The 22,226-nt window shown below is 42.5% G+C and overlaps 2 protein-coding genes and 1 long non-coding RNA gene across 5 annotated transcripts; 1 reads left to right on the top strand and 2 right to left on the bottom strand.

The window, feature by feature from the left end:
- Nucleotides 1-1,518: 1,518 nt before the first annotated feature.
- RPS15A (ribosomal protein S15a) lies at nucleotides 1,519-7,741 on the bottom strand. Of its 3 annotated transcripts, none has more exons than XM_045460060.1 (5): nucleotides 7,640-7,741; nucleotides 6,477-6,614; nucleotides 5,804-5,883; nucleotides 2,803-2,888; nucleotides 1,519-1,656 (listed from the first exon to the last, which is right to left on the bottom strand). In XM_045460060.1, exons 2-5 carry the CDS (start codon nucleotides 6,607-6,609, stop codon nucleotides 1,563-1,565), a joined length of 393 nt encoding a protein of 130 aa, XP_045316016.1. In that variant the 5' UTR covers nucleotides 6,610-6,614; nucleotides 7,640-7,741; the 3' UTR covers nucleotides 1,519-1,562. The 3 variants fall into 3 exon arrangements, with proteins under 3 accessions (XP_045316016.1, XP_045316017.1, XP_045316019.1); XM_045460061.1 differs by having other exon boundaries at nucleotides 7,234-7,643; XM_045460063.1 differs by having other exon boundaries at nucleotides 7,248-7,643.
- LOC123588799 lies at nucleotides 7,726-17,074 on the top strand. The gene is made up of 3 exons (XR_006708010.1): nucleotides 7,726-7,829; nucleotides 12,237-12,406; nucleotides 16,848-17,074. It is a non-coding gene; the product is annotated as an uncharacterized LOC123588799 (long non-coding RNA).
- On the bottom strand, nucleotides 13,292-21,827 carry ARL6IP1 (ADP ribosylation factor like GTPase 6 interacting protein 1). The gene is made up of 6 exons (XM_045460059.1): nucleotides 21,532-21,827; nucleotides 19,219-19,352; nucleotides 18,625-18,744; nucleotides 16,156-16,273; nucleotides 15,443-15,527; nucleotides 13,292-15,046 (listed from the first exon to the last, which is right to left on the bottom strand). Exons 1-6 carry the CDS (start codon nucleotides 21,565-21,567, stop codon nucleotides 14,928-14,930), a joined length of 612 nt encoding a protein of 203 aa, XP_045316015.1. The 5' UTR covers nucleotides 21,568-21,827; the 3' UTR covers nucleotides 13,292-14,927.
- Nucleotides 21,828-22,226: the final 399 nt, after the last annotated feature.

The raw sequence follows: 22,226 nt of genomic DNA, 5'->3' as shown, positions 1-22,226 counted from the left end.
ATTTTTTTAATTAAAAAAAAAAAGAAAGTTACATTACTGAATGCTGGCCATGCCCTGGCCCCAAGCGGTTTCAAGTGCGCTGTTGGCATCCCTTGAGGTAGTTTCTCTTTTTACCTAACAGGGAGACCCAGAGAAGTTGTCATTTGCCAGACATCACCTTACAACCAGGGGAGTGATAAGTCAACATCCCTACTACTTGAGTGTTGAAAACTGCTTGACCTACCAGGAAGTCAGAAAGTAGTCTTACAGGAGTTACTAAAACAATCAAACAGTGAAAAAGCACCCTTTTCTGAAAAGGAAAAAAAAAAAAAAAAAAAATCAAACCCAAACCCACACCCTTCCAACAGCTCTTAGCACCCTACATCCTACCGGACCTAGTAGACTTCTTGAAATCAGGCTGGCAATTGGACTTTTTTTCAACTTTGGCTCACAGGACTAGAAGACAATTAACTCTTGAGGCTGTGATCTGCCCCATTCATTCTACTCCCCTGCCTGGCAAATGCAGCTAGCCAGGTGCACAATGATCCATCTGGGCTTTCTTCCAAGCTTCCTTTCTCCTTAGCCAGACCCACAGATCTCCCAAGAATCAAGATCTAGCCTGTGCTGTCCAACAGGGAACACCAGTCACATGTGGTTATGTTAAGGGGCTGATCCCAATTAAAATGTGCTGTAAGTGTAAATAAATGTACAGTATACATAATTTCAGAGACTTATTACAATGAGTAAAACTCCATTTCATACCAATTGCATGTTAAAATTTTAAGTTTGAACATACAGGTTATTAAAAAAATTCAGCTTCTCTTCACTTGTCTTAATACAGGTACTGCAAGGTAAAATTACATATGTGGCTTTTGTTACATTACTGGACAGCACTGCTTAGAAATGGGGAGTGGAGCCCTGGTGTACTTCACAGAAGCCACCCTACACTCTTTGATGGTTGAGCTATTTATAAGCATTCCCCATGTGACATGGTCCAGCAAACTAATTTTTCTCAATTCCAGGAATACATCTGTGACAGGTTTACCATAAAACTAGTTTTTAAAAGGTTTCATTTTTCTGACATTTTACAAACACATACTGCTAATATGTTACTGACATGCCATCCAAATTTACTCGGAGATAAATCTTAGTGAGCTGTGGGCTCTAGTGGTCTGCTTCCTGCCTGCTTCCTCATAGGCACTTACAGTTAACTGTAGCCATCTCATATTTTTAGGACAGTTAAGAACAGTGCATGAAATGTGTGTTGTCAAGCTAACATCAGGAAAGGCCATCACTCCTTCGAGGGTTAACATAAGACTCCAGAAAGGGAAAGCTTCACCACCTGGACCCCAACCCAGATTCAGCGATCCAGGGCTAGATACAACCTCCTCTGACGAGCCATGAGCATGATGGTGTGAGTTATCACAAGGCAAGACTTTCTTATGCACTTCAGGGAAACAGCATTCCCCAATTAACAAAGGCTGCACAGTGACGCTCTTGCTACTCTGCTGTAAAGTTCAAAACGACCGAGGGAAGCACTAGAGTCCAGTGAGGCATTTTATTTGTATGAACGTATTACATCCCTAGAAAAAGAATCCCAGGATTTTCCCTCCTGTGTGTTTTCGTCTTGCTTCTTCATGGTCCATGATGCCAGCTGAGGTTGTCAGTACAATGAAACTATGGAAAGTTAAAAACAAAAAACAAAAAACAAAAAAACATGTTGGTGAGTTTTTCCTAAAAATAGTTCAACATAGAGCCGCTTTGTGGTACAGAAAAAGACCAACATTCATCAGTGCTTAAGACGCCTTCCTTTAATAGGGTGCAGAGACTAAGGCTGCCTATTTGGGCCAGCAAGTGCAAGCATGGCTCCTGGAACCAAAGACCCAAATCCAAAAACCTTAGCTACAACACACTCCTACAGCCTTGCCCTCAGCTAACACCAAGACACAATGCTATTAAACCTAACTGCAAACAAAAACTGAACTCCCTTTAATTTCAAACTGTCACTTTCTGTTCTCAGGGAAGGAGACAGTTTAAAGCAATAAAGCATTGACATAAACTTGACTGAGTTGTTTCTGCCACTTACTATACGATCACAGGCAACCTATTGTAGAGGCAGTCATCTGGACAATGGAAATCCTACTTGGCCTGGCTACTTCAAAGGTTACTATGGGAATCAAAGTAAACTGTGAGGCATTAAAATTAGCACCATTATAATCAGAAATAATTCATGACACTATACATGGAAAACAGTAACCATGAAGTGGGAATAAATCCAACCACATCACCAAACATATGACTGGGGGTGCTTACGTTCTTAACCACAAACAGCTAAGCGCTTACTGGATCATGTCAGAGCCTGAAAGTATTTTGCCAGAATCAAATCAGTTGATAATGTAAATGAAGAGAACAATTATCAGTTTTACAGATGACAAAACCAAGGCTAGGAGTTTTGCAAGGCCTCACAGCTTTAAAGCAGGAAAGCAAGGATTTGAACTCCTTCTCTTTAAAAGGATGAAGAAATTGAGTTTCCCCAGAGGCCTAGGGTTCAGAAGTGATTCTAGCCATAGAACAAGATCACAGTGAACATAATATAATATGAACTATATGCATGGAGTCAAGAGAGCAGATATTAAAGGGGACACACTGTCGCTTAGCACATGAAATATGGCAACGCAAGAGAGCTAATCCTTGAGTCAGGACGATTGGGGATGGAGACAATTACTACTCTAATAAAAACAAAAAAACCTCCACTCTAGTGGTCCAAGTGCACCACAGCAATCCTTAGCATTAATTTCTTTCATATGAGGAAAGTCAACTCACCCAAACTGGCGGGATGGGAGCAGATTATTCTGCCATTTTTCTAGATCTTTGAGTTGTACATCAAACCTGGGGCTGATCACTCCACACTGTAAAAGCATAACAGAAAACACCGTTCACATCTCACCAATACCAGAAAAAAATTATTAACACAAATGGAATTTGTATCTAAATAGTCATATAAACCAACCAACTCAGCATTTACTGGGTAACTATTCTGTGCAATCTTAACATCCACGTCATTTCAAAAATACACGGAATTACGACTATGCCTGGAAAAAGTTATTTAAAAAGTAAACAGAAGAGGCAGAACACAAGGCAATATATGGCAAGACCAGGTCAACTGCGTACATCCCTATTGGCTAGTTGTCCCAAAACAAATAACCAGATTTTAAAGAGATAAGAGACTAAGACTTAGACAAAATTGTACTCAAAAAAATTTTTTTTCACATAGTAAGGCTGAAATGAAGATGTAGGGTCACCAATTCTTCACCTATGAGCTAAAAGTGCAAAATATTAGAACTTAAAAAAATTTCAGATACAAAACTGAAATCTAAGAACTGCTGTTCCACATCAATGAACTACCAGGATACATTTACAATCAACTAATCTAGCAAAATGGGTGGAAGCCTGAAAGAACAGAGTCCTTAGTTACCTGCCCTGTTTGCTACTGGGACAAAGCAACAATCACCTTTCGGTGTGAGAGCTCGCCAAGAGCACTAAACATTTAATCGTTCAATTACATGCAAATCCTAAAACACAAGAAAAGTTCAAACATCCACTAGCAGACCGTTTGTGCTTACTGTAGGCTCATTCAAGATCCCTGACTAGATCAACTGGGTTTAGAAAAAAAAACATGAGGGGATCAAAAATCTCCTTGATTAGAGCTACATATGCCCCCCTCACATCTCTACCCTACAAATCACTAACACACTTGTAAATATCAATGCAGAAAGGTTCCTGATATTTATACACCAGAGATGATCATGTGAGAACACTCAGGATTAGTACCATTCAAGTAGAACTCCAGAGGGCTAAGAGAGCAGGTAGACAGCTGTGTGCACATCCACACAGGAGCCTTGCCACTCCAAAATGCCTAACAGGAAGCTAAAGGACACTATGAGGTTAGAACTTACTCAAAATTTTTACAACAGTTACACTTCCACAGGCAGATCTGAACCCAAAGAAACTGAAAATGGGCCTCTGAGGCCCAAATGCCCTAAGCCAGGAGACCCACTCAGGTTTTCCTTTTCATCAAGACCTTGTCAGCTATGGTGTCAACTGTCAAGAGCAACCCCACAATGGATAATAGGAATACAGACACAGGCAAAGGGCAAAGCAGTTCTTCCTCCAAGCAAGCTGTAACAGTAGACTTGTGAGACCTCCACTCGACCACACCCAGGCTTCTATTTATTCCAGCAGCAAAATCTCTTTCGGCTAAAAGAATTAAACCTCTCCTAAACCAGGCAGATCTTAGGATGTGACCAAAATTGGAATTTCAATCTAATTTCTAAACACTACCTTACTTCTCAGCCCCATTAAACTTCCACAGTAAGGGTACATCCATCTCTTGCATGAAGGAAACTGAGGCAACGGTGTCCTACAAGGGAGGAAAACTGAAGTTGAGAAAAACTGAAAACTGACGTTTGCTTTGCCCCACCAAGGTTAGAAAGCTAAGGTCAGAAAGCTCAACTGCCACCATTTTTCAAGCTACCACAGAACAAGAATGCCACAAAGGAGTTCCACTTGGGAAATACTGTTCAAACTTACTTATCAAGTTTTATGTATAGTGAATATTCGAGAGGAATTGGGTGCACAGCACTTCTCTTAAGAGGTTTTTGTCTTTGTTTTTTAAACTTCAAGTCATTCTGTGGGACAGTTTTATAATGCACTGTCAACTACATTCTGGAGCCAGCTCTGCCACTGTTGGGCAGTGCGAGATGAGGGTACCTTGGGCCTAAGTCAGCTTCCTAATTCCTTAGAGTAGGAAAACACACCCTCTTCCACTTCAAAAACACTTTGTGAAGGTCTGAGTGACAATGAGTAGTGAATCCAAATTCTATTTTGGCTGGAGTCTACTGGCTAACAACTAGAACAGTCTCAAAATTAACTTGAAAACTCTTCTAATCTCTCATGAAGGCTTCACTTTCAGTAGTTTTCATCCAACATTAGGTAGGTATCCACACATGAAGCAAGTTCACTAGACAAGGAAGCAACTTTATAAAACAAATTGTTGGACCGGGGAATAACCTTACCAATCAATCTGGCCCCTGCCACTAACGACTCATTTCTCGACCTGTTTTCCCCTCATCTGTGTTGGACCACAGGATGTCAAGCTCCTTGCAAATCTGAAAGCTAGAAACCTGAACACAAAAGTAGGGTAGCAATTCAGGGACCCTACCTTGTTAAAGATACCTGCCCCTTAACACATGCAATAAGTTAAGCTACATCAGATCAAATATATCCAACAGGTTATGCTGACAATGCAAACTGAAATGGAGCACAAAACTCAGACACCCATATAGCCCACACCAATAAAAATGTAGGTATTAATATTGTTAGAAAACCCAATCCTGTTCAAAAAACACAACATTATCACCAAGAGAGACGAAGAACAAAGTTATTTACAGATAGGATTAAACCGTCCTTCGGCACAAGTTCAAGCCACTGGGTGGGCGGCGCGTACCATCCGATATTGAAACACCAGTACCATCAGTTCAATGCACCCCCACCCTGTGGCATCTCCCTTCAGACAGCCCCCATACTCCACAAACATCAGGTCAACTAATAATTCTAGAGCAAATACAACCCTAGAGAAAAAAAAAAAAATCAATCAAAACGTGACATAAAAATTAATGATTTCAATCAATTCTTAATTTTTTTAACCTAACTAGGTGGAACAAGCACACCACTAATTCAGTTTTATAAGGCCAATTACAACATGTTTAACACCATGTTTGGAAATTCTTAAAGTTCTTCTATGTGGAAGATAATCAACTCTTACCTTGTTTAACCTGCCTGTGAGGTTCACAACAATTTTCCCAGCTCTGTGATCATCGATGATTTCAAATTCGCCAATGTAACCTACAGAAAAGAAGTTATCAACTTAACAGACCTAAATGCTTATGCTCTAGGATTCCCACTGTTTGCCTACTTTCCTCTCACATCACCTCAAGTGACTGCTTGTCTACATGGTTTAGGAAAAGACCGTTGCTCTGAATCAAAACTTTTCCGGCCGCCAACACCCCAAAACAACCCACCCTGCAATTCTAATGGGGATTATTTTCCCCTTGCCTCCCATTAAGCTACTCTGTGCCCAAGACCCGCAACAATTTTCCTTTCCATCCCAAAACTCTTGGAAGAGCTCAGGATACGCTGAACGACCAGTTGCAGCAGCAGCTATTACACCAAGAAAGGCCATTTTAGCTCCCAAACTACTAACAGAGCAGAGCAACAGTCACAAACTTCCTCCTCTTTTCAACAGTCCTAACTTACTCAGCGCTTCCTGAATAGCTTATCTGTCCCAACTACCCCTTCCACTGCCCCACTGCATTGCATGAGTTTCCAAGTATAACCTACACCTAGCTCCCCCATCTTCCCAGTCCTGTCCAGCACAACTAATGTCTACAGAATGGATTCCTTCAGTATCCTTACATGAAAACCTAAAACACACTTACCATGCTTCATCATCACAGTCAGAAATCGCACGATGACTTTGGAGCATGGCCTAATAAGAACCTGGCGTTTGCCTCTCTTTTCAGCATTGTTAATGCTCTTGAGAGCATCTGCCAGGACATTCATGCGCACCATTATGGCTGTTCAGGGAAGGAAAAACAGGGGTTTTACCGGCGTTCTCAACATCAAAAGGCTCCCAATCATTCCACTGCAAACACATCCTTTTCCTTCTGCCTCTATCATTAAACTGTTCTATCTCTAAGCAGGCAGGTTTCCCCACGCAATGTCAGCTACGGTCGCTCATCTATTGAGAACGGGACCTGCAAATCACCAGGCAGGTTTTCCAAACTTTTGAAATCCAACAGCAATTGGACTATTAACACTGCCCTTTAACCAACAAATTCGATGTCAGCCTTGTCCAAAAGATACTTAGCTTTCACTAACACTAACTAAAAACGTCGGTACGTGTGCCACCCAAAGTTGTGCCCCGGCAGCAATCGTACCAGTGACAAGTAGAACTTTTTACGTGCACCGGACACGACTCTATCCTAATGTGCACGAACTGCCCGATACTCTAATAACGCTGTGAAAACTGAGGACGGAGCCCAAAGCATGCTTCAAGCTCCAACAGTAGGAATCCAACCTGCTTCCTCAAGTTCCACAAAGTATCAAGGGAAATCCCGGAGCCCAGAAGATCTAGGCTACCAGCCAACTGCCAGCCCAGGCAGAAGGCAATTTTTCCCTGCTGAGTGGCCTCACCCTCCTAAGCTTACAGCGCGGCTGAAGGAATGGGACGCCAGCTCGGCCCACGTCGGCCACCGTCCCCGATGCTTCCCGCCGCCCGGAGCCAAGGCGCTACCCCAGCCACTAAGGGGAGGTCCTGGAGCCGCCGACCACGCTGGGTCTACCGCCTCTCCCGTCGGCCGATTGCTCCGTTCCCGCCAGAGCTGCGGCCTGCGTTTCTCAAACCGGGATCCCCAAAATGCAGAGCGTGGAGCGGACGGGCATGACTCTCCTCTACTCCTGCCCAAACCCTCGCAAGCGCAGCATCCTCCGCCCAAGAAGGCCCTGGCACCATCAGAGAACACCGAAGTTGAGGCTCAGACTGCAGGATGGCAGAGATAGCCAACGGATGATGTTAGATCCTTCAGAGAGAAGTACTCACCGGCGCGGAAAGATGGCGGAAAGAGGACGGGAGGGGCGAGCGCACGGAGTTATGGGAAGCGGGCGGCCTATCGCGAGACTTTTAACGGCGGGCCAAAAAAAAAAGTATTGCCTACTGGAAGAAGGCGGGTGAAGGGGCGGAGCCTCTTCAGGGGTGAGAAGCAGAGAATCGATGGAATCGACCTCTCCAGGTGAGGCCGGGGTGGGAAGGATCGAGGTTGACACCTTTCTAGCCCTTACTCTGTAAAAAACTGAACTGAAAATGGCTGAGATATTTGCTAATTTTTGTTGTAATAACTGTTCACCATTTAGAATAGATTTTTACATTTGTGTATTTACAGTATCTCTGAAAGGAGCCACGCAAATCGATAAATTGCCTCTGACGAGGGCCTGAGGAACTGGGATGAAAGACTTGCTTTTCTCTATATACAATTGTGGTTTGTTTTTCCACACCTGTGTATAGATTATTTTTCCTTTTTTTTTTTTTTTGGAAAAAATTTTTTAACATTTATTTATTTTCGAGAGAGACAGAGACAGAGAGACAGAGTAAGAGTGGGGGAGGGGCGTAGAGAGAGGGAGACACAGAATCCGAAGCAGGTTCCAGGCTCCGAGCTCTCAGCACAGAGCCCGACGAGAGGCCCGAACCCACAAACCGTGAGATCATGACCTGAGCCGAAGTCAGGCACTCAACCGACTGAGCCATCCAAGTGCCCCTAGATTATTTTTTCAAAGTCAAAAACATATTTTTAAGTCAGTGCTCCCTAATTCTTAGAAATTATTTACTGGAGCTCCAAACGTTTCTTTCTAAAACTTCCAGGATACACAGTTTGGATGAAAGCCACAAACGTTTCAAAAAAAAAAAAAAAAGTACTCAGGATTCTGAACCAGTCGTTTTTATCAACAGTTCTGCACCCGGACAAGAACTAGTTTTGATAAGTCTTCGTATTTTCTCTGAACCTTCCCTAAATAGGTGGCGGGGCGGGGAGGGATAATAATACTTAACTCTAGAAAGTTATTGCAAAGGTCGGATGAGATAATGGGGCAAAGGGCTTGCACAGTGTCTGGCATGTAGTAAATGCTCAATGTATTTTTTTTTTAATGTTTATTTATTTTTGAGAGAGAGAAACAGAGCACTAGTGGCGGAGGGGCAGAGAGAGAGGGAGATTAGAATCCGAAGGCGACTCCAGGCTCGGAGCCGTCAGCACAGAGCCCGATGTGGGGCTCGAACTGGGGAACGGGAGATCATGACCTAGGCGGAAGCAAGCCGCTTAATGGAGAATGAGCCCCCCAGGTGCCCCACTCAGTGTATTTTGACAATGGGAACAACAGGGAGCTTTAGCTATTGCTTGAAGCCGGGATCTGTTACCCTGTAAGGGAGTGACTTCTCCGAAGCTGAGGGACCTGAGGCTAGTTACTTAATGTCCCAGTCCCACGTATTTGCAATAGCCTCCTTAGGTCGCTGCTTTCACCCTTGACCTCCCTTTTACTCACCCCTGTTTTTTCCACAGGTAGCCAGAATGACCTCTTTAAAACCTAAATCAGATCACACACTGGCTCCCATCACCCTCAGCAAAATGCAAATTCCTTACAAAAGCTTACAAGTTCCTCTGTGATGTGCACACCTGCCTTCTGGCCCTGGCACGACAGACCTCATTCCCCACCATTCTTCCCTAGCTTGTTTCTTCAAAGAAACACCCCAAGCGTACTCCACCTCAGGGCCTTTGCATTTGCCTTTCCCTCTAACTTGAACATGTTTCCAGTTTGCCAGGAAGCTGGCTCGCTAGCTTTCCCAGACTCTATTCACACACACACACACACACACACACACACACACACACACACTCATGGAGCCTTCTCCCCGTTCCTCCTAACTCCATTCATTGCCTGGCTTAAAATTTTCTCCATAGCACTTGGAATATTGGAAGTGTATTTAACTGTCTCCATTAAGTTCCAAGAAAGGAGGGATTTGGTCAGTTGTGTTCACTGCTGTACTCACAGCTCCTAGAAAAATTATCTGGCACACAGTAGGCTCTTGATACATATTTGGTGAATAAATCAGTCTGCCCATGTGTAAAATGGGAATGATGCTCCTAATCACTTGAAGTTGCTATGAGGATAGATGAAATAATCCATATAAAAGAGATTAACACACTATAGGAATGTCACGTGGTGACAGATGGTAACTATACTTACTGTAGTGAGCATTGCATCATGTACAGAATTTTCAGTTCACTATGTTGTACACCTCAAACTAACAACATTGTGTATCAACTACACTTCAGTAAGAAGAATAAACACAAAACCTGACAGAGTGAGCGCTCAATCAACAGTAGTCTCTCAGCCCACCTTGCTCCTAATTCTTCTCAAATCCTAAGTGAACCTTGAGGGGCTCCTGGCTGGCTCAGCCAGTAGAGCATGTGACTCTTGATCTCAGGGTTGGGAGTTTGAGCCCCCTGCTGGCTGTAGACATGACCTACGTGAACCTTGAGGAAAGCAAAACTCTCAGTTTGCACAGCTCCAGGATACAGAATTCTCTGGGTATAATTTACATTACAAAAGGACCATTAGCTGTTTTTTGTTTTGTTTTGTTTTAGTTTGAGAGAGAGTGTGCTCTCTCTGTGGGAGTGGCAGAGAGAGGGAGAGAGAATCCCAGGCAGAGAATCACCCTGATGGCCACCCCCCCCAACCCACCAACCGTGAGATCACGACCTGAGCTAAAATCAAGAGTTGAACGCTTAACCGACTGAACCACCCTGGTTTCCCTTAATGAAAATTACTTTGATGAACTGGTTCTCTGTACACTTACATGTCTTGTTTAGTAAAAATGTGCAGTTCACCTTAATTGAGGCATTAACAACAGTGGGGAGTTAAGAAACCCACTTTCGGGGCGCCTAGGTGGCTCAGTCGGTTGGGTGTCCAACTTCAGCTCAGGTCATGATCTCACAACCTGAGTTTGAGCCCCAGAGCCTGCTTCGGATTCTGTATCTCCTGCTCTCTCTGCTCCTTCCCGCTCGCTCTCTGTCCCTCAAAAATGAATAAACGTTTAAAAAAAAAAACCCACTTTCCTTCAAGAACCTTCCCATAAACAGAAAAATAGTACCACCACTATCTCTTAATACATTTCACTCATTCATTCAGCAAACATCTAATGAGTGTCTTCTGTGTGCCAGGACTTGTATGAGATGGAGAGAGGACGAAAATACGTTTCTGACCTTAAGAGGTTCAGATCCCAGCAGGGAAAACAAACCTCTAAGTAACAATATAATAGTGAGCAGTGTGCTTTAATGGATGTCGATGAAGTGCTGTGGGAATGCAGAGGTGGCCTGGGAAGTTGAAGATTTCACAGAGGTGCCATTTGACCTGTGTCATGAAGGGTACCAACACTACCAATTCGTGACGACCACTGTGTGCTTCCAGGAAATTAACTCATGGAATCCTCGAAACAAATGCAGTTGTATAATGCCCCTATGAGATCTGTACTTTTACCCTCATTTCACAAATGAGAAAATGAAATTCAATCTGAAATTGACTTTATTTTTTTAATAACGTTTTTATTTATTTTGAAAGAGAGAGAGAGAGCAGAGGAAGGGCAGAGACGGAGGGAGAGAGAGAGCATCCGAAGCAGGCTCTGCACTGTCAGCACAGAGCCTGATGTGGGGCTCCAACTCACAGTGAGATCACGACCTGGGCCGAAATCAACAGTCAGATGCTTAACAGACTGAGCTACCCAGGCGTCCCCAAATTGACTTAATTTAAAAAGTCAAAGCAGGGCGCCTGGGTGGCTCAGTTGGTTGAGCACAGAACTCTTGATTTTGACTCAGGTCATGCTCCCAGGGTTGTGGGATTGAGCCCTGCATTGGGCTCCCTGCTGAGGGCGGAGCCTGCTTGAGATTCTGTCTCTCCCTCTGCCCCATTCTCCCCCTCACCCCCACTTGCACAAACAAATCAATCCACCAACCGATAAATAAATGCCAAAACAAAAAAGTGGTTACTTGTCTAAGCTATTGAATTACTTGATGTGGTTTCAGCCTAGGTCTACCTGATCTCAAAACTTGAAGACCTGTGGGGCAATAGATATTCTAGGCTTCTAACAGCTCCAAGAACTAGGAAGTAATGGAATCATATAAAGACAGAAACCTCAGAATGCCTGGGCTGAAAGTGAGAAATAAGTTGGAGGCATATGGCAACAGGACGAGGGCCATGTGTAAATTGCCTCACAAGCTTGTCATATATGCTGTAGGCAAACTGGAACCTGCTTGCTGAGAGGTCTTTGAAGACGATTGTGATCTGAGTTGTTAAAATGTTAACACGTGGGGGAGCCTGGGTGGCTCAGTCGGTTAAGTGGCCAACTTTTTGAAAAAAAAAAAAATGTCAACGTGTGGAAGATAAAATACTGGTAAAAATCACCACTCCTCAACACTCACAAATCCCCCTTTTTTTGTCCTGTAAACAGGGGACTTAAAAGTACCTTTTTTTAGACAGGCACCATGCCCAATGTGGGGCTTGAACTCACAACCCTGAGGTCAAGTCACATGTCTACCAACTGAGCCAGCCAGGCACCTCCCTTCACTCTTCTTCACCCGACCAACTCCAAAAAGCCTCCTGGTGTCCTGTGAACTCCAGGATGATGGGAACTCCACTGGAGATGGTGCCAAGGCCAGCATCAAAAAAGGACTTTTGCTGGAGCCCGAGCCGGCACAGGGGTAGCCACGCTGGCCTGAGAATGAATCACAGCTGGATGGAAGAACACCAGCATTTCAAAACTCAGGTGACCATGGGCAGACCTACCATGACTAAGATTTTCCTTTTCTGAAGATCACCAAACCCACAGAAGGCTCTAAGAAGGAGCCAAACTTTTTGGTGGGGGGTGGGGAGCAATGGTTAGAGGGCTCAGAATTTGATATCGAATCTGTTCCTAAGACCCACTAAGTACAGACAATGAGGCCCACTGATAAAACAATTTAATCCTTTTAAGTAAACTCTATGCCCAATGGGCTCAAACTCACAACCCCAAGGTCAAGAGTTGCATGCTGTACTGACTGAGCCAGGCAGGCACTCCTTCCTCAATTAAAAAAAAATTTTTTTTTTTTTTTTACTATATTTTGAGAGAGAGAGAAAGCCAGCGCAGGGAAGGGGAAGGCGCAGAAGCAGGAGAGAGAGCAAATCCTAAGCAGGCTCCACACTCAGAACGGAGCAGGACTCGATCTTACAACCACGAGATCGTGACCTCAGCCAAAATCAAGAGTCAGATGCTTAACTGAGCGCGGCACCAGGTGCCAGTAAAACTTTTCATGATTAGAGTTCAAAGTACAGACAGAAGTCATCCACCAATAAGCGAGTACGTCATGCAACTCTGAGCTGGGTCCTGCAGAAGTAACCATAACAGGCACTTTCTCTCCAGCCTGCACTGCTCCCTGCCTGTTCTTCCAGCATGGCCCTCTCATACTTCATCTTTGGCCATGGCTTTCCGTTGTATCTCCTTTTCCATCTAGCACGGTGCCTGAAGTTTGCTGAATCAATTAATTTACACCTTTTATTTCATTTTGTTCTTCAAGAGTAGGCATGTAATGATCACTCAGGGTAGTTCAGTAACTGGATTCACACATCCTGTCAACACCTTAATGGCTAAGGTATAAAGAAAGCAAGACACAAGGAGGGATTCCAGCTTTATTGTTCCCCTTTTACACAAAACCAAGTAGAAGAAATAATACAAGATTAAAACTGCAAAAGTAGTTAATTGGTAGAACACATATACACAAAAAAATCCAAACAGCAAGACAGGCTTATCTACAATGGAAAACACATGTAAAAATTAAGGTAGTTTGTAGGTTTCATATGGAACATTAAAAAAAAAAAAAAAAAATCAAACATTATGCTACAATGGTTGCCATTGTTTACAGTAATATTGAAGGGGAGAAAACAACACTTATTTAGGGACAGATATACCACAAGGTCCAGGTTTTACAGCATCAGTGCAATAAATTCACAAAACTATATTACAGCTACTTAATCAGAGTTTAAGAACTGTTCCCAAATGTCACATTTTCAGCCCTCAGAGTTTCAATTCCTACAGTTTTCAACTATTCTAAATTTCTAGCTACCAAGAGGGAGGATGATTCTACTTTCCAAGGAGTTACAAAATCTCTGTAGACCAGAGGCCACCTATCGTTGCCAAAAGTCTGCTCTCCCCGACAACCCCTGCATTCTTCACAGAAATAACTAGGGAAAAAGTCAGATGCCAGCATAGTCACCACCTCGTATGCTCAATCTAAGGGGACCAAAGCAGCCCACAATTACCTTCAAATGAGAATCTTGAGGCTCACCTTTAAAAGGCTTAGTCTGGTCTTGAAAAATTAGTAGGGAGAAGATTTATTTTCTACTGAAATGAAATCTTGACTACATATAGTAAGATTTCTGTCCTTTATTGGCTGGTGTTGGAGTGAAGGTCATAGACCTGAGTCTTAACCTATTATATACTTTAGTTTCAGTCAGCTGGAAAATCTGAAGTTAAAAATATGCTAAGAATACTTAACACAAACTTTTAGAAGCCTGCTGTTAAAAAGCCTTTAAGGATCTACTAACTTGAAGTCTCAGAGCAAGGAGAGAAGAGCTCTAAGCCTGTCACACTCCCCATTTGGGAAGAAGGATCAGTGTTTCTTACAAATTGCTAAGTTTTGCACAAGGCAGAAGCCAACACATACTAGGGTGTGGAATTGGTTTCATTTGATTCCAGAAGGATCTTCTCCCACAGTACAGAAACAGTGTGAGGAATGAATCTTAATTGGTCTCTTCATCAGAAGCGGGAAACTTGGTCTCTGTATTCATGGAGCCAGACAGTTTAAGCAGACTGTGGAAGCAGACAGTAGAACCAGCTTCCTGTAGCCACAGACCACTACCTTGTATCTAGCTAAAGCGAAGATCAACAGAAACAATTATCCAACGTCACAGTTAAGTATACTAAAAGGTGAAGTTCACCACTACGTATTTTTAAAGAAGTTGCCTAAAAGTAAGAATTCAAAGAACCTGGGTGAGAAAAATCAAAACAAGTCGTACTCACGAACGAATTGTCCACATAAGGCCAAGTGATGAGAATGCATTCAGCTACACTTCACATGAAGACACTATGCATAAAGCCTTACTTGGCAAGGCTGAATTTCTACTAACTAAGGGCAGAAAGAGGGAGAGCAAGGAGGTACTTCTGTAACATTTCAGAATCCAGACAGCATTAAGAGAAACTGTTCCCAAGGACAAGGTGTATGCCATTCATTACACTCAGTAAAGCAGACGCATTATTCGTTTTTCTTTTCTTTTTGTTTGAGAAGCTTATTTATCTCCCTTTTGGCCATTCCAATGTACTTCAAAATGATTCCGTGCTGGTTCAATCCAGGAAGCAACAGTAAGAAAGTCACTTAAAAATAAACAAACAAAATTAAGGAGGCATTAATTAACTTCCTACAGGTGATTACATTTTATAGAAGTTAGTCTCCCAGACTATCAGACACTCCATTACTTTCACTGGTATTGATCCCCTGAAACTTCTGTCACACCCCCCAACCTCAGATAACGAACGGTGCTTATTTTTACCTCTTCCACACCACTTTCTACCTTGGTTAATATGTCTTAACTTACTCGAAGACCACAGACTCCCAGAAAGCAAGGCTGTAGGTTTTAATTCTCTATTTCTAGAGTGGCAGTTCCTCCATCTGTACCTTCCAACTCGACAAGCACACAGATACTACTTTACAAAGTCCCACTCAGACTTCTACGGCCAGAATATGTCTACAGCCCCTCCTCAGAGACTTACCTATCAGGTAGGTGAGCAGCAGGTTGTGGACTTGCTGTCCCACCCACGCAACCGCAGCAAGAGAAACGATCATGGTCATGAAGTACTAACAACGAAAACAACAAGAAGTTATCAACCCCTAGAAACAGACCCAGAAGCCTAACTGTAGGACGCTGTTTCAAAGGTTAGAAAATAATCCAGTACTTGTTACAACTTTTCTTAAAAGACTTCGTATCTAAGGATTATATATATCTTACATATTAGGTTTTATGTATTACATAAAAACCCATAGGAAATTCCATTAGGTCTACTTTATAGAATTTATACACATTCCCTTCTAGAATTACTGTCATTCTATATATAAATTAGTTTAAAATCAATTATACTTTTACAATCAATAATTCACATAGTAACCTCATGTGAAGCTAAGAGATAAGAGAATAAATGCTTTTTAAGTATTTGTCTTTTACTTTTATATTAGTAAGCATAGAAGAAACATTTTGCTCTGCTAGAGTACAAAGTTAAATGCAAAATATAATTTTAACTTCCAATAATTCAATCTAATTCATACAGATAAACATTTACAAATGTAGTTGGAGGAGTCAAACCAATGAATAATAAATATCAAACTACAACTATTAAAACAAAAAGGCCATCATTAGGCTACAGTGAATAAAAATGGACTCGATCTTAAAAGTTTGCTCTACTTAAATAAGTCAAAACAAAAAAAGTACCATTTTAGGCTTTTCTTCCTTTAGTGTAAAGAGGCGTTTCCACCAGCCCACAGCTCTGCGTCGGGTTTTTACTAGATTGCTACAAATTTCATGGAATCTTTGCTGTTGCTCAGTGGTCCTACAAAAAAATTTTCCCCTTCACTATAAGCAAATCTTTATAGTAAACAGAAAATATCATCCTCTCAAATTTAAAAAGCTATCCCCTAAAGAAAGTCTAAATAAAAAACAATTCACCATTCTCTTATGAACATGAAAAAGTTTCTGTAGTATTAAGACCCCTGGTATAGCACAGGAATGAGTTTTTACATAAAGGCACGTGTAGGGGTGCCTGGGTGGCTCAGTCAGTTGAGCCTCTGACTTCAGCTCAGGTCATGATCTCCCAGTTTGTGAGTTCGAGCCCCGCGTCGGGCTCTGTGCTGACAGCTTGGAGCCTAGAGCCTACTTCAGATTCTCTGTCTCCCTCTCTATCTCTGATCCTCCCCTGCTCATGGCCTCTCTCTTTCTCGAAAATAAATAAATGTTAAAAAAAAAAAAAAGACAAAAAAAAAAAGACACGTGTATGCACAAAACCATGGTAATCCCTGGTTCTAAAGCCACATTTAACTAATTATAGTAACAAAAGACTCAAGGCTACTATGGGCCATGTTATAATCGGTATAGACTAATTTCTCTATTCCTGTATTATTTTTCAGATTCTAATGAATCCTGGGTTGTAGCTCATCAGGGTCTCACTGTTTTGAGGAAGACGTTAAGTTTCTACCCAACAGCTGTATCTGAGCATTCCAGTAAGATGATTAACAACTACATTCCAAGCATAATACTGGGCTTCATGCCCACTTGATGCCAAGGTAGCAACCAACAGCTCAAATCCAAATTCTTTATAAATTTAGTCCCAGGGAGGGAAAATAGAAATAAAATAGAGTAAAAATACAAAAAGATCCTCCAAGAAAGCCCTTTTTTGTTTTTTTGAATTATGATTAAAAAAAAAAAAAAAAAAAAAGTTCGCCCTTGTATTGTCTTTGCTACACAGATATGATGGCTGCTGTGGTGAAGTAGACCCTTCACTGGGCAGCTATGTACCTTTCTCTCCTCTAGTTCTTGTCCCTGTAAAACTGCAGTGACAGATACAGCAGAAGGGCTCCTGATGAGCCCTGAGACTCCTTGTCAGCAGCTGGACCTTACATGCTGCCCATGGTCAAGGCTGAATTGTGGCTATGAAACAGTGTTCTTCCTTCTCCATTAAGATCAAAAAATAAAATTGTTGTGGACTGAGCCACACACTGATTACCATGAAACGTTCACGGTTTACTTCTGAAAAATTTTCTCCCAGAGTTATGAATTAGCAGATTAGAATGTCATCTGACTAATAAACTCAAGGTCAGAGGATGATGTCCTTTGTTAAGTTGTTACATTACATGGTTACAAACTTGCCCAAAACACAGCAGCAATGCATTGTTACATGTGAAAAACAATTCAAAGGACATTTTCTACCACTAATCCATTCTGCTATAGGGGAAACATCTTTAAATAAACATGCTTAATTATCCCATAACTTAAGCATATTCCCCTAAAATGTCCAAATTTATTCTTAAAGATCCATAAGGCATATTAATTTAAAAAGTCTTAATTTTACAGAATTATAATTTATAAATTATATAATTATGAAAAATATTTTTAATTTATATTTATATATAAAAATTATATAATTTATAAAATTATAAAATACTTTGGTATTATAGTTTGTTATTATAATTGAACAAAAAACTAAAGGCACATGTAGACTACTAATCAAATTAAAATAAACAACCAAGGAAGAACAGCAACTAGGACCAAAAAAACAAACAAAAAATCTACTTCATCTAGTTTTGTTATTTTTTGGATCAGAAGGAAGTTAGAATATTTGAATGAATCTGTTCTGAAGCACTTGCTATGCATTTAGCTAACTACCACTACACTGCCTCAGTATCAACCTTAAACACAAGATCAATCTTAAAAGTCAAAATATTTCACAGCACTTAGAACAGTGCCTAACAGCAGACATTCATTACATAAATGGACAAAAAAATCTATGTTACTATTTCCGTATTCTTTCAAAAATAGCTTGCGAAATATACTATCTTAAATATCAAAGAAAATGAATGTAAAATGTAAACAATTTCTACAGAAAGTTCATTATGAGTTCTGCAGTATTTGATAAAACATTACCTCAAAAAATATCACTTTAATAAAAGGTCTATAAAGAAAAAAAAAAAAAAGCCAAAATAAATGCTAGCCCATAAAGGAACTATGGAACTGTAAATACTGAAAATTCATGATTTATATGCATCACCTAAGAAATTCTTCACGTAAAAGCAACAATCCTAACCTCTAGGTATCTGATGATTAGACAATTCTCGCTGCATAGTAATCACAGCCACCAGGTTCAGTAACTTCACAGAAATTAGACTGCCAAGTCATTACGCCACCTACCATTTATTGGAGCCAAAAATTCTAGGAGCCAGAATGGGAACAAGGTAGTCAGCCAAGCACAAAAACATAACAAAACAGGAAACACCAGACAGAACAGATGGATCTAGATAGTAGATAGTCCTGTTTAAAAAATAATAATAATGAAGGTTAGAAAAACAGTCATTATTATTCCTAGCTGAAGACATTTATTCATTTAATCCTTTGAGTCTTAAAGATGTTATCTGTCCTTTTCCTTCTAAGTTTCTCACAAGTGGTTTTCCGAGAAGCTTCAGAATACATGACATCATAGCTGCAATGGTTAATGTGAATATCAAGAGACAAAAGCTCCCTGGGGCCCTCAATACCTTTTAGGAGTGTAAAGGATCCTAAGACCAAAAAGGGTGAGCGCCACTGATTTTTTCAACTGCATTAGGTGCCCGAGCTTACATAAGTACTATAAATTCTGAAAACTAGGAGAAGTGCTTTAAGAAAAGGCATTCTTTACAGATTACACAATACAAAAGATTTAAGGCACTTTCAAAAATGGAGGCCGGGTATTACCTGAGCCCTTATTAATAACAAGTACAATCCATATTAATTTAAGAGCTCACTTACAGAAACAGCAAAGAAACCACACCCATGATGGCAGGTGGGAACCAGGCTCTTTCCCATCTGAGGACTTTATCAGCCATCAGCATCACTTCTCCCCATCCTTGAAGCTGCTCTTCCAGACTTGCAGTCTCTGCGGCCTGCAGAGAAGATCAACGTGTAAAGTGATCATTTTACTGCTCTCGGCATCTCTGTGCTTCCTAGAGAAGTAAATTATTTTAAGGCACCAAGAATGTAAAACAGCTCTTAACCAAATCATTATCTTAAATCAGTTTCTAAAACACTCTGCCATTTTGGTACCAAAGACAGAAATTAATTACGAGTAAAAAAACAAACAAACCCCACCTATCGTTCAGTGGTCAACTTCCAAGTCCAAGCACTGGGCTACTCTTTTCATAAAGAATGTGACATAATTCCTATAAAGCCCCTCAAGGTGGGGATAATTAGACCCATTTAACAACTAAAGAAAGTGGGCTCAGAATGGTAACTAGCTTTCTCAAAGTCACAGACTACTAAGTGGCAGCCCTCAAAATATAAAATTAAATCACATTAAGTTCACTCATTTTTCGGGTGGTTAGAATAGATCTGTTGTTTTGTCATTTCACTGATTTATACCCCTACTTCTAAAGCCATTAGGAAAGCCTCTCCCTGAACAGCATTCAATTTTTAAAATAGCTTTGTGTAATGGAATCATTTCGATGCTGGCATCATTTGCACAATTAAGTCAAACTACTTTCACCAAATTACATGAGGCATCTTAAGCTCAATATATCTCAATACACGGAGTGCTTCTTACACTTACCAGGACATCTGGTGAGACTTCAAATTTCTCTGCGAAGTAGGATTTTAGGATAAGCTAATGTGGTAAAAAGCCCTTAAACTGGTTTTGGTACAGGAAAAATAAATGAAACAAGAAACCCACATGTTCTTATAAATGTTATCACAGGGAAAGATGCAAATGCAACCTAATCATAACAAAGATGCTATCTGTGCCACTCATCACTTAGGTGACTTTCACATTTCTGACTTTGTATATCCTTCTTAACACAGTTAAACACGGGATTACTATGTGCCACAAACTCGAAGTATTTTATATACTTATGCTTTAATTCATCCTCCCAACAAGCTAAAAGGATGGTATTGTTACACTATCAGATACGCAGAGGTTAAGAGATCTGAATTGAGGAAATGCAAAGCCAAAGGCCTTGTTCTCAAGTTACGCTGCTCTGCTGGAAAGAACACTTAAGCTCCAGGTCAAGCAGGATCTGTCGTTTCAGTAAGCTGTGTGAATCTGGGCAATTTCTTTGTGCTTCAATCAATCCTCTTAAATGGAACCTGACTGGGGCTAACTATGCCAACTATTGAGAAGTGTGTGCGTTTAAAGGAGTAGGTCATGCATTTCTAAAAACCAACGCAAGATGAAAATCGTGCACAATCAAAACTGCTCTGCAAAGTCATTTAATTAGTTAGCATCTGGGCTCTTGGAAAAATCAATCGTCAAACACTAAATTCTTTGGTTCCTCTATTCATTGTGGTCGTGGTGTGTGTCCGGTCTTTCCTTGGGGAAAAGCAACGGAGACAAAGCAAGGATTTCTCCCGTGTTTTGTTTGTTTGTTTTTGCCAGATCATGCCGTGAAACTTGTAGTGAGGTTGACTCTGTCCGCCTGTGATAACGTCACTGCAGTTCCTTCGGACCCCTGCTTATTCTAAGGTCGTCCTGTAACACACACCCCCCCCTTACAAACTCCAGACGAAAGCCAGGTCCTCCCACTATCCACCTTGCTGGTCCCCTAGTCCCGGTTCCCCGCGGTGAGCTCAGAGCCTCCTTGCGGTTTAAGCGGTGCCAGCTCTAATAAATTCTCGCCAGCAGCCCCTTGACCCTCCACCCCTGCCCAAGTATTGGGGGGGGGGGGGGGGGCGGAGAAAAGAACGAAACCCAGATACGACTGGGAACCTGGGACTGAGAAGCGCTCGACAGGCCACTCGCGGCCCTCTGTCCCAGGCTGCACCCCAGGCTTATCAAAGCCCTCCTACTCCCACTTCCTCTTCATCCCCTATTCGCGGTGATCACTCGCGGTGCCTGATCACGCGCCCTCCTCACCCCGTCGCGTACCCTCCCCGGGACGTTAGGGGTCGATACATCTAGCGACCGCCACGCTGGAGCTACCTAAGAGGCCCAAGGGGCAGGCGTCGTCTTCTGCGCCCGGGAACCGGGAGAGGAGGGCGGGGCCCGCTACGGGGCATAGGAACGAGGCCGCAGCACCGCCTGGCGAAGCCAACCGATGTCTGGAGGCCCTGCTCGGCTCCCCCTCGACTCACCAGCAGGTTGGTGCTGCGATTGTCTCCCTCCGCCATCGTCCCTGAGGCGCTGCCTTAGCGAACACAAGCCACTCTCCCAACGAGTCTTCCGCAGAGCCCTGCACGGCAACCCCAACGCGAGGGTACGCCCCGCAGGCTACTTATATAGTCCAGCCGCCTTTCCCGACAGTCCCCGCAAGGCCCGCTCTTCATTGGGTGGATTCAACTCAAGTTTAAGGGTAGCCGGACCAACCGCTGCTCAGCGCATGGCTTGAAATCGAGGTCAAAGGACACCGAGGCGGCGCAGGGCCGAGGGGGCGGGGACAAGGAATGACCAACCAGCGCCCAGGAGCCGCATGACGCCCCGCCCAGGTCTTTGGGTAGCGGTTGAACTGCCGCATCCTCCTACACGGTCTGTCAGCGGACGGAGCGGGTGTGGCCGCCGTGGTCGCTCTCGGATCCCCTCCTACTGGAGTTCAAAGCAGCTAAGGGGCCTTGCTGGAATTTTAGTCCTTGAAGAAGTTGGACTTGCATTATCAGGCGGGGGGCGGAGGGCGGAGGCGGGCGCGTGACACTAACCTCGCTGTGATTTAGAGGCCCGGTGCCAGTCGCCCTCGCTGTGGCCCTGCGCGGCCCTGTCTTCTAATCCCTGCTCTGGCCGCCCTACCCAGGCCCCTGAGTCTCGGAGACTCGTGCCCGCCCCAGGAGATTTTGAG

This window comes from Leopardus geoffroyi, chromosome E3, assembly GCF_018350155.1.
Source record: "Leopardus geoffroyi isolate Oge1 chromosome E3, O.geoffroyi_Oge1_pat1.0, whole genome shotgun sequence".
NCBI lineage: Eukaryota > Metazoa > Chordata > Mammalia > Carnivora > Felidae > Leopardus > Leopardus geoffroyi.
The sequence above is the reverse complement of the archived record's forward strand: the minus strand, read 5'-3'. Positions and strand labels throughout refer to the sequence as shown.

Bases quoted from the DNA above. Each gene is read 5' to 3' on its own strand.
- RPS15A (XM_045460060.1), bottom strand. From the start codon at position 6,609: ATGGTGCGCATGAATGTCCTGGCAGATGCTCTCAAGAGCATTAACAAT. The intron at 2,889-5,803 runs GTAAGAGTTGAT...ATGCTTTTACAG, and splicing joins TCACAGGCAGGTTAAACAAG to TGTGGAGTGATCAGCCCCAG. The intron at 1,657-2,802 runs GTGAGTTGACTT...AACTTTCCATAG, and splicing joins CTCCCATCCCGCCAGTTTGG to TTTCATTGTACTGACAACCT.
- ARL6IP1 (XM_045460059.1), bottom strand. From the start codon at position 21,567: ATGGCGGAGGGAGACAATCGCAGCACCAACCTGCTG. The intron at 19,353-21,531 runs GTGAGTCGAGGG...TCTTCTCTGCAG, and splicing joins ATCGCAGCACCAACCTGCTG to GCCGCAGAGACTGCAAGTCT. The intron at 15,528-16,155 runs GTACTTTTTTTG...TTTCGTTGTTAG, and splicing joins AGGAAGAAAAGCCTAAAATG to TACTTCATGACCATGATCGT.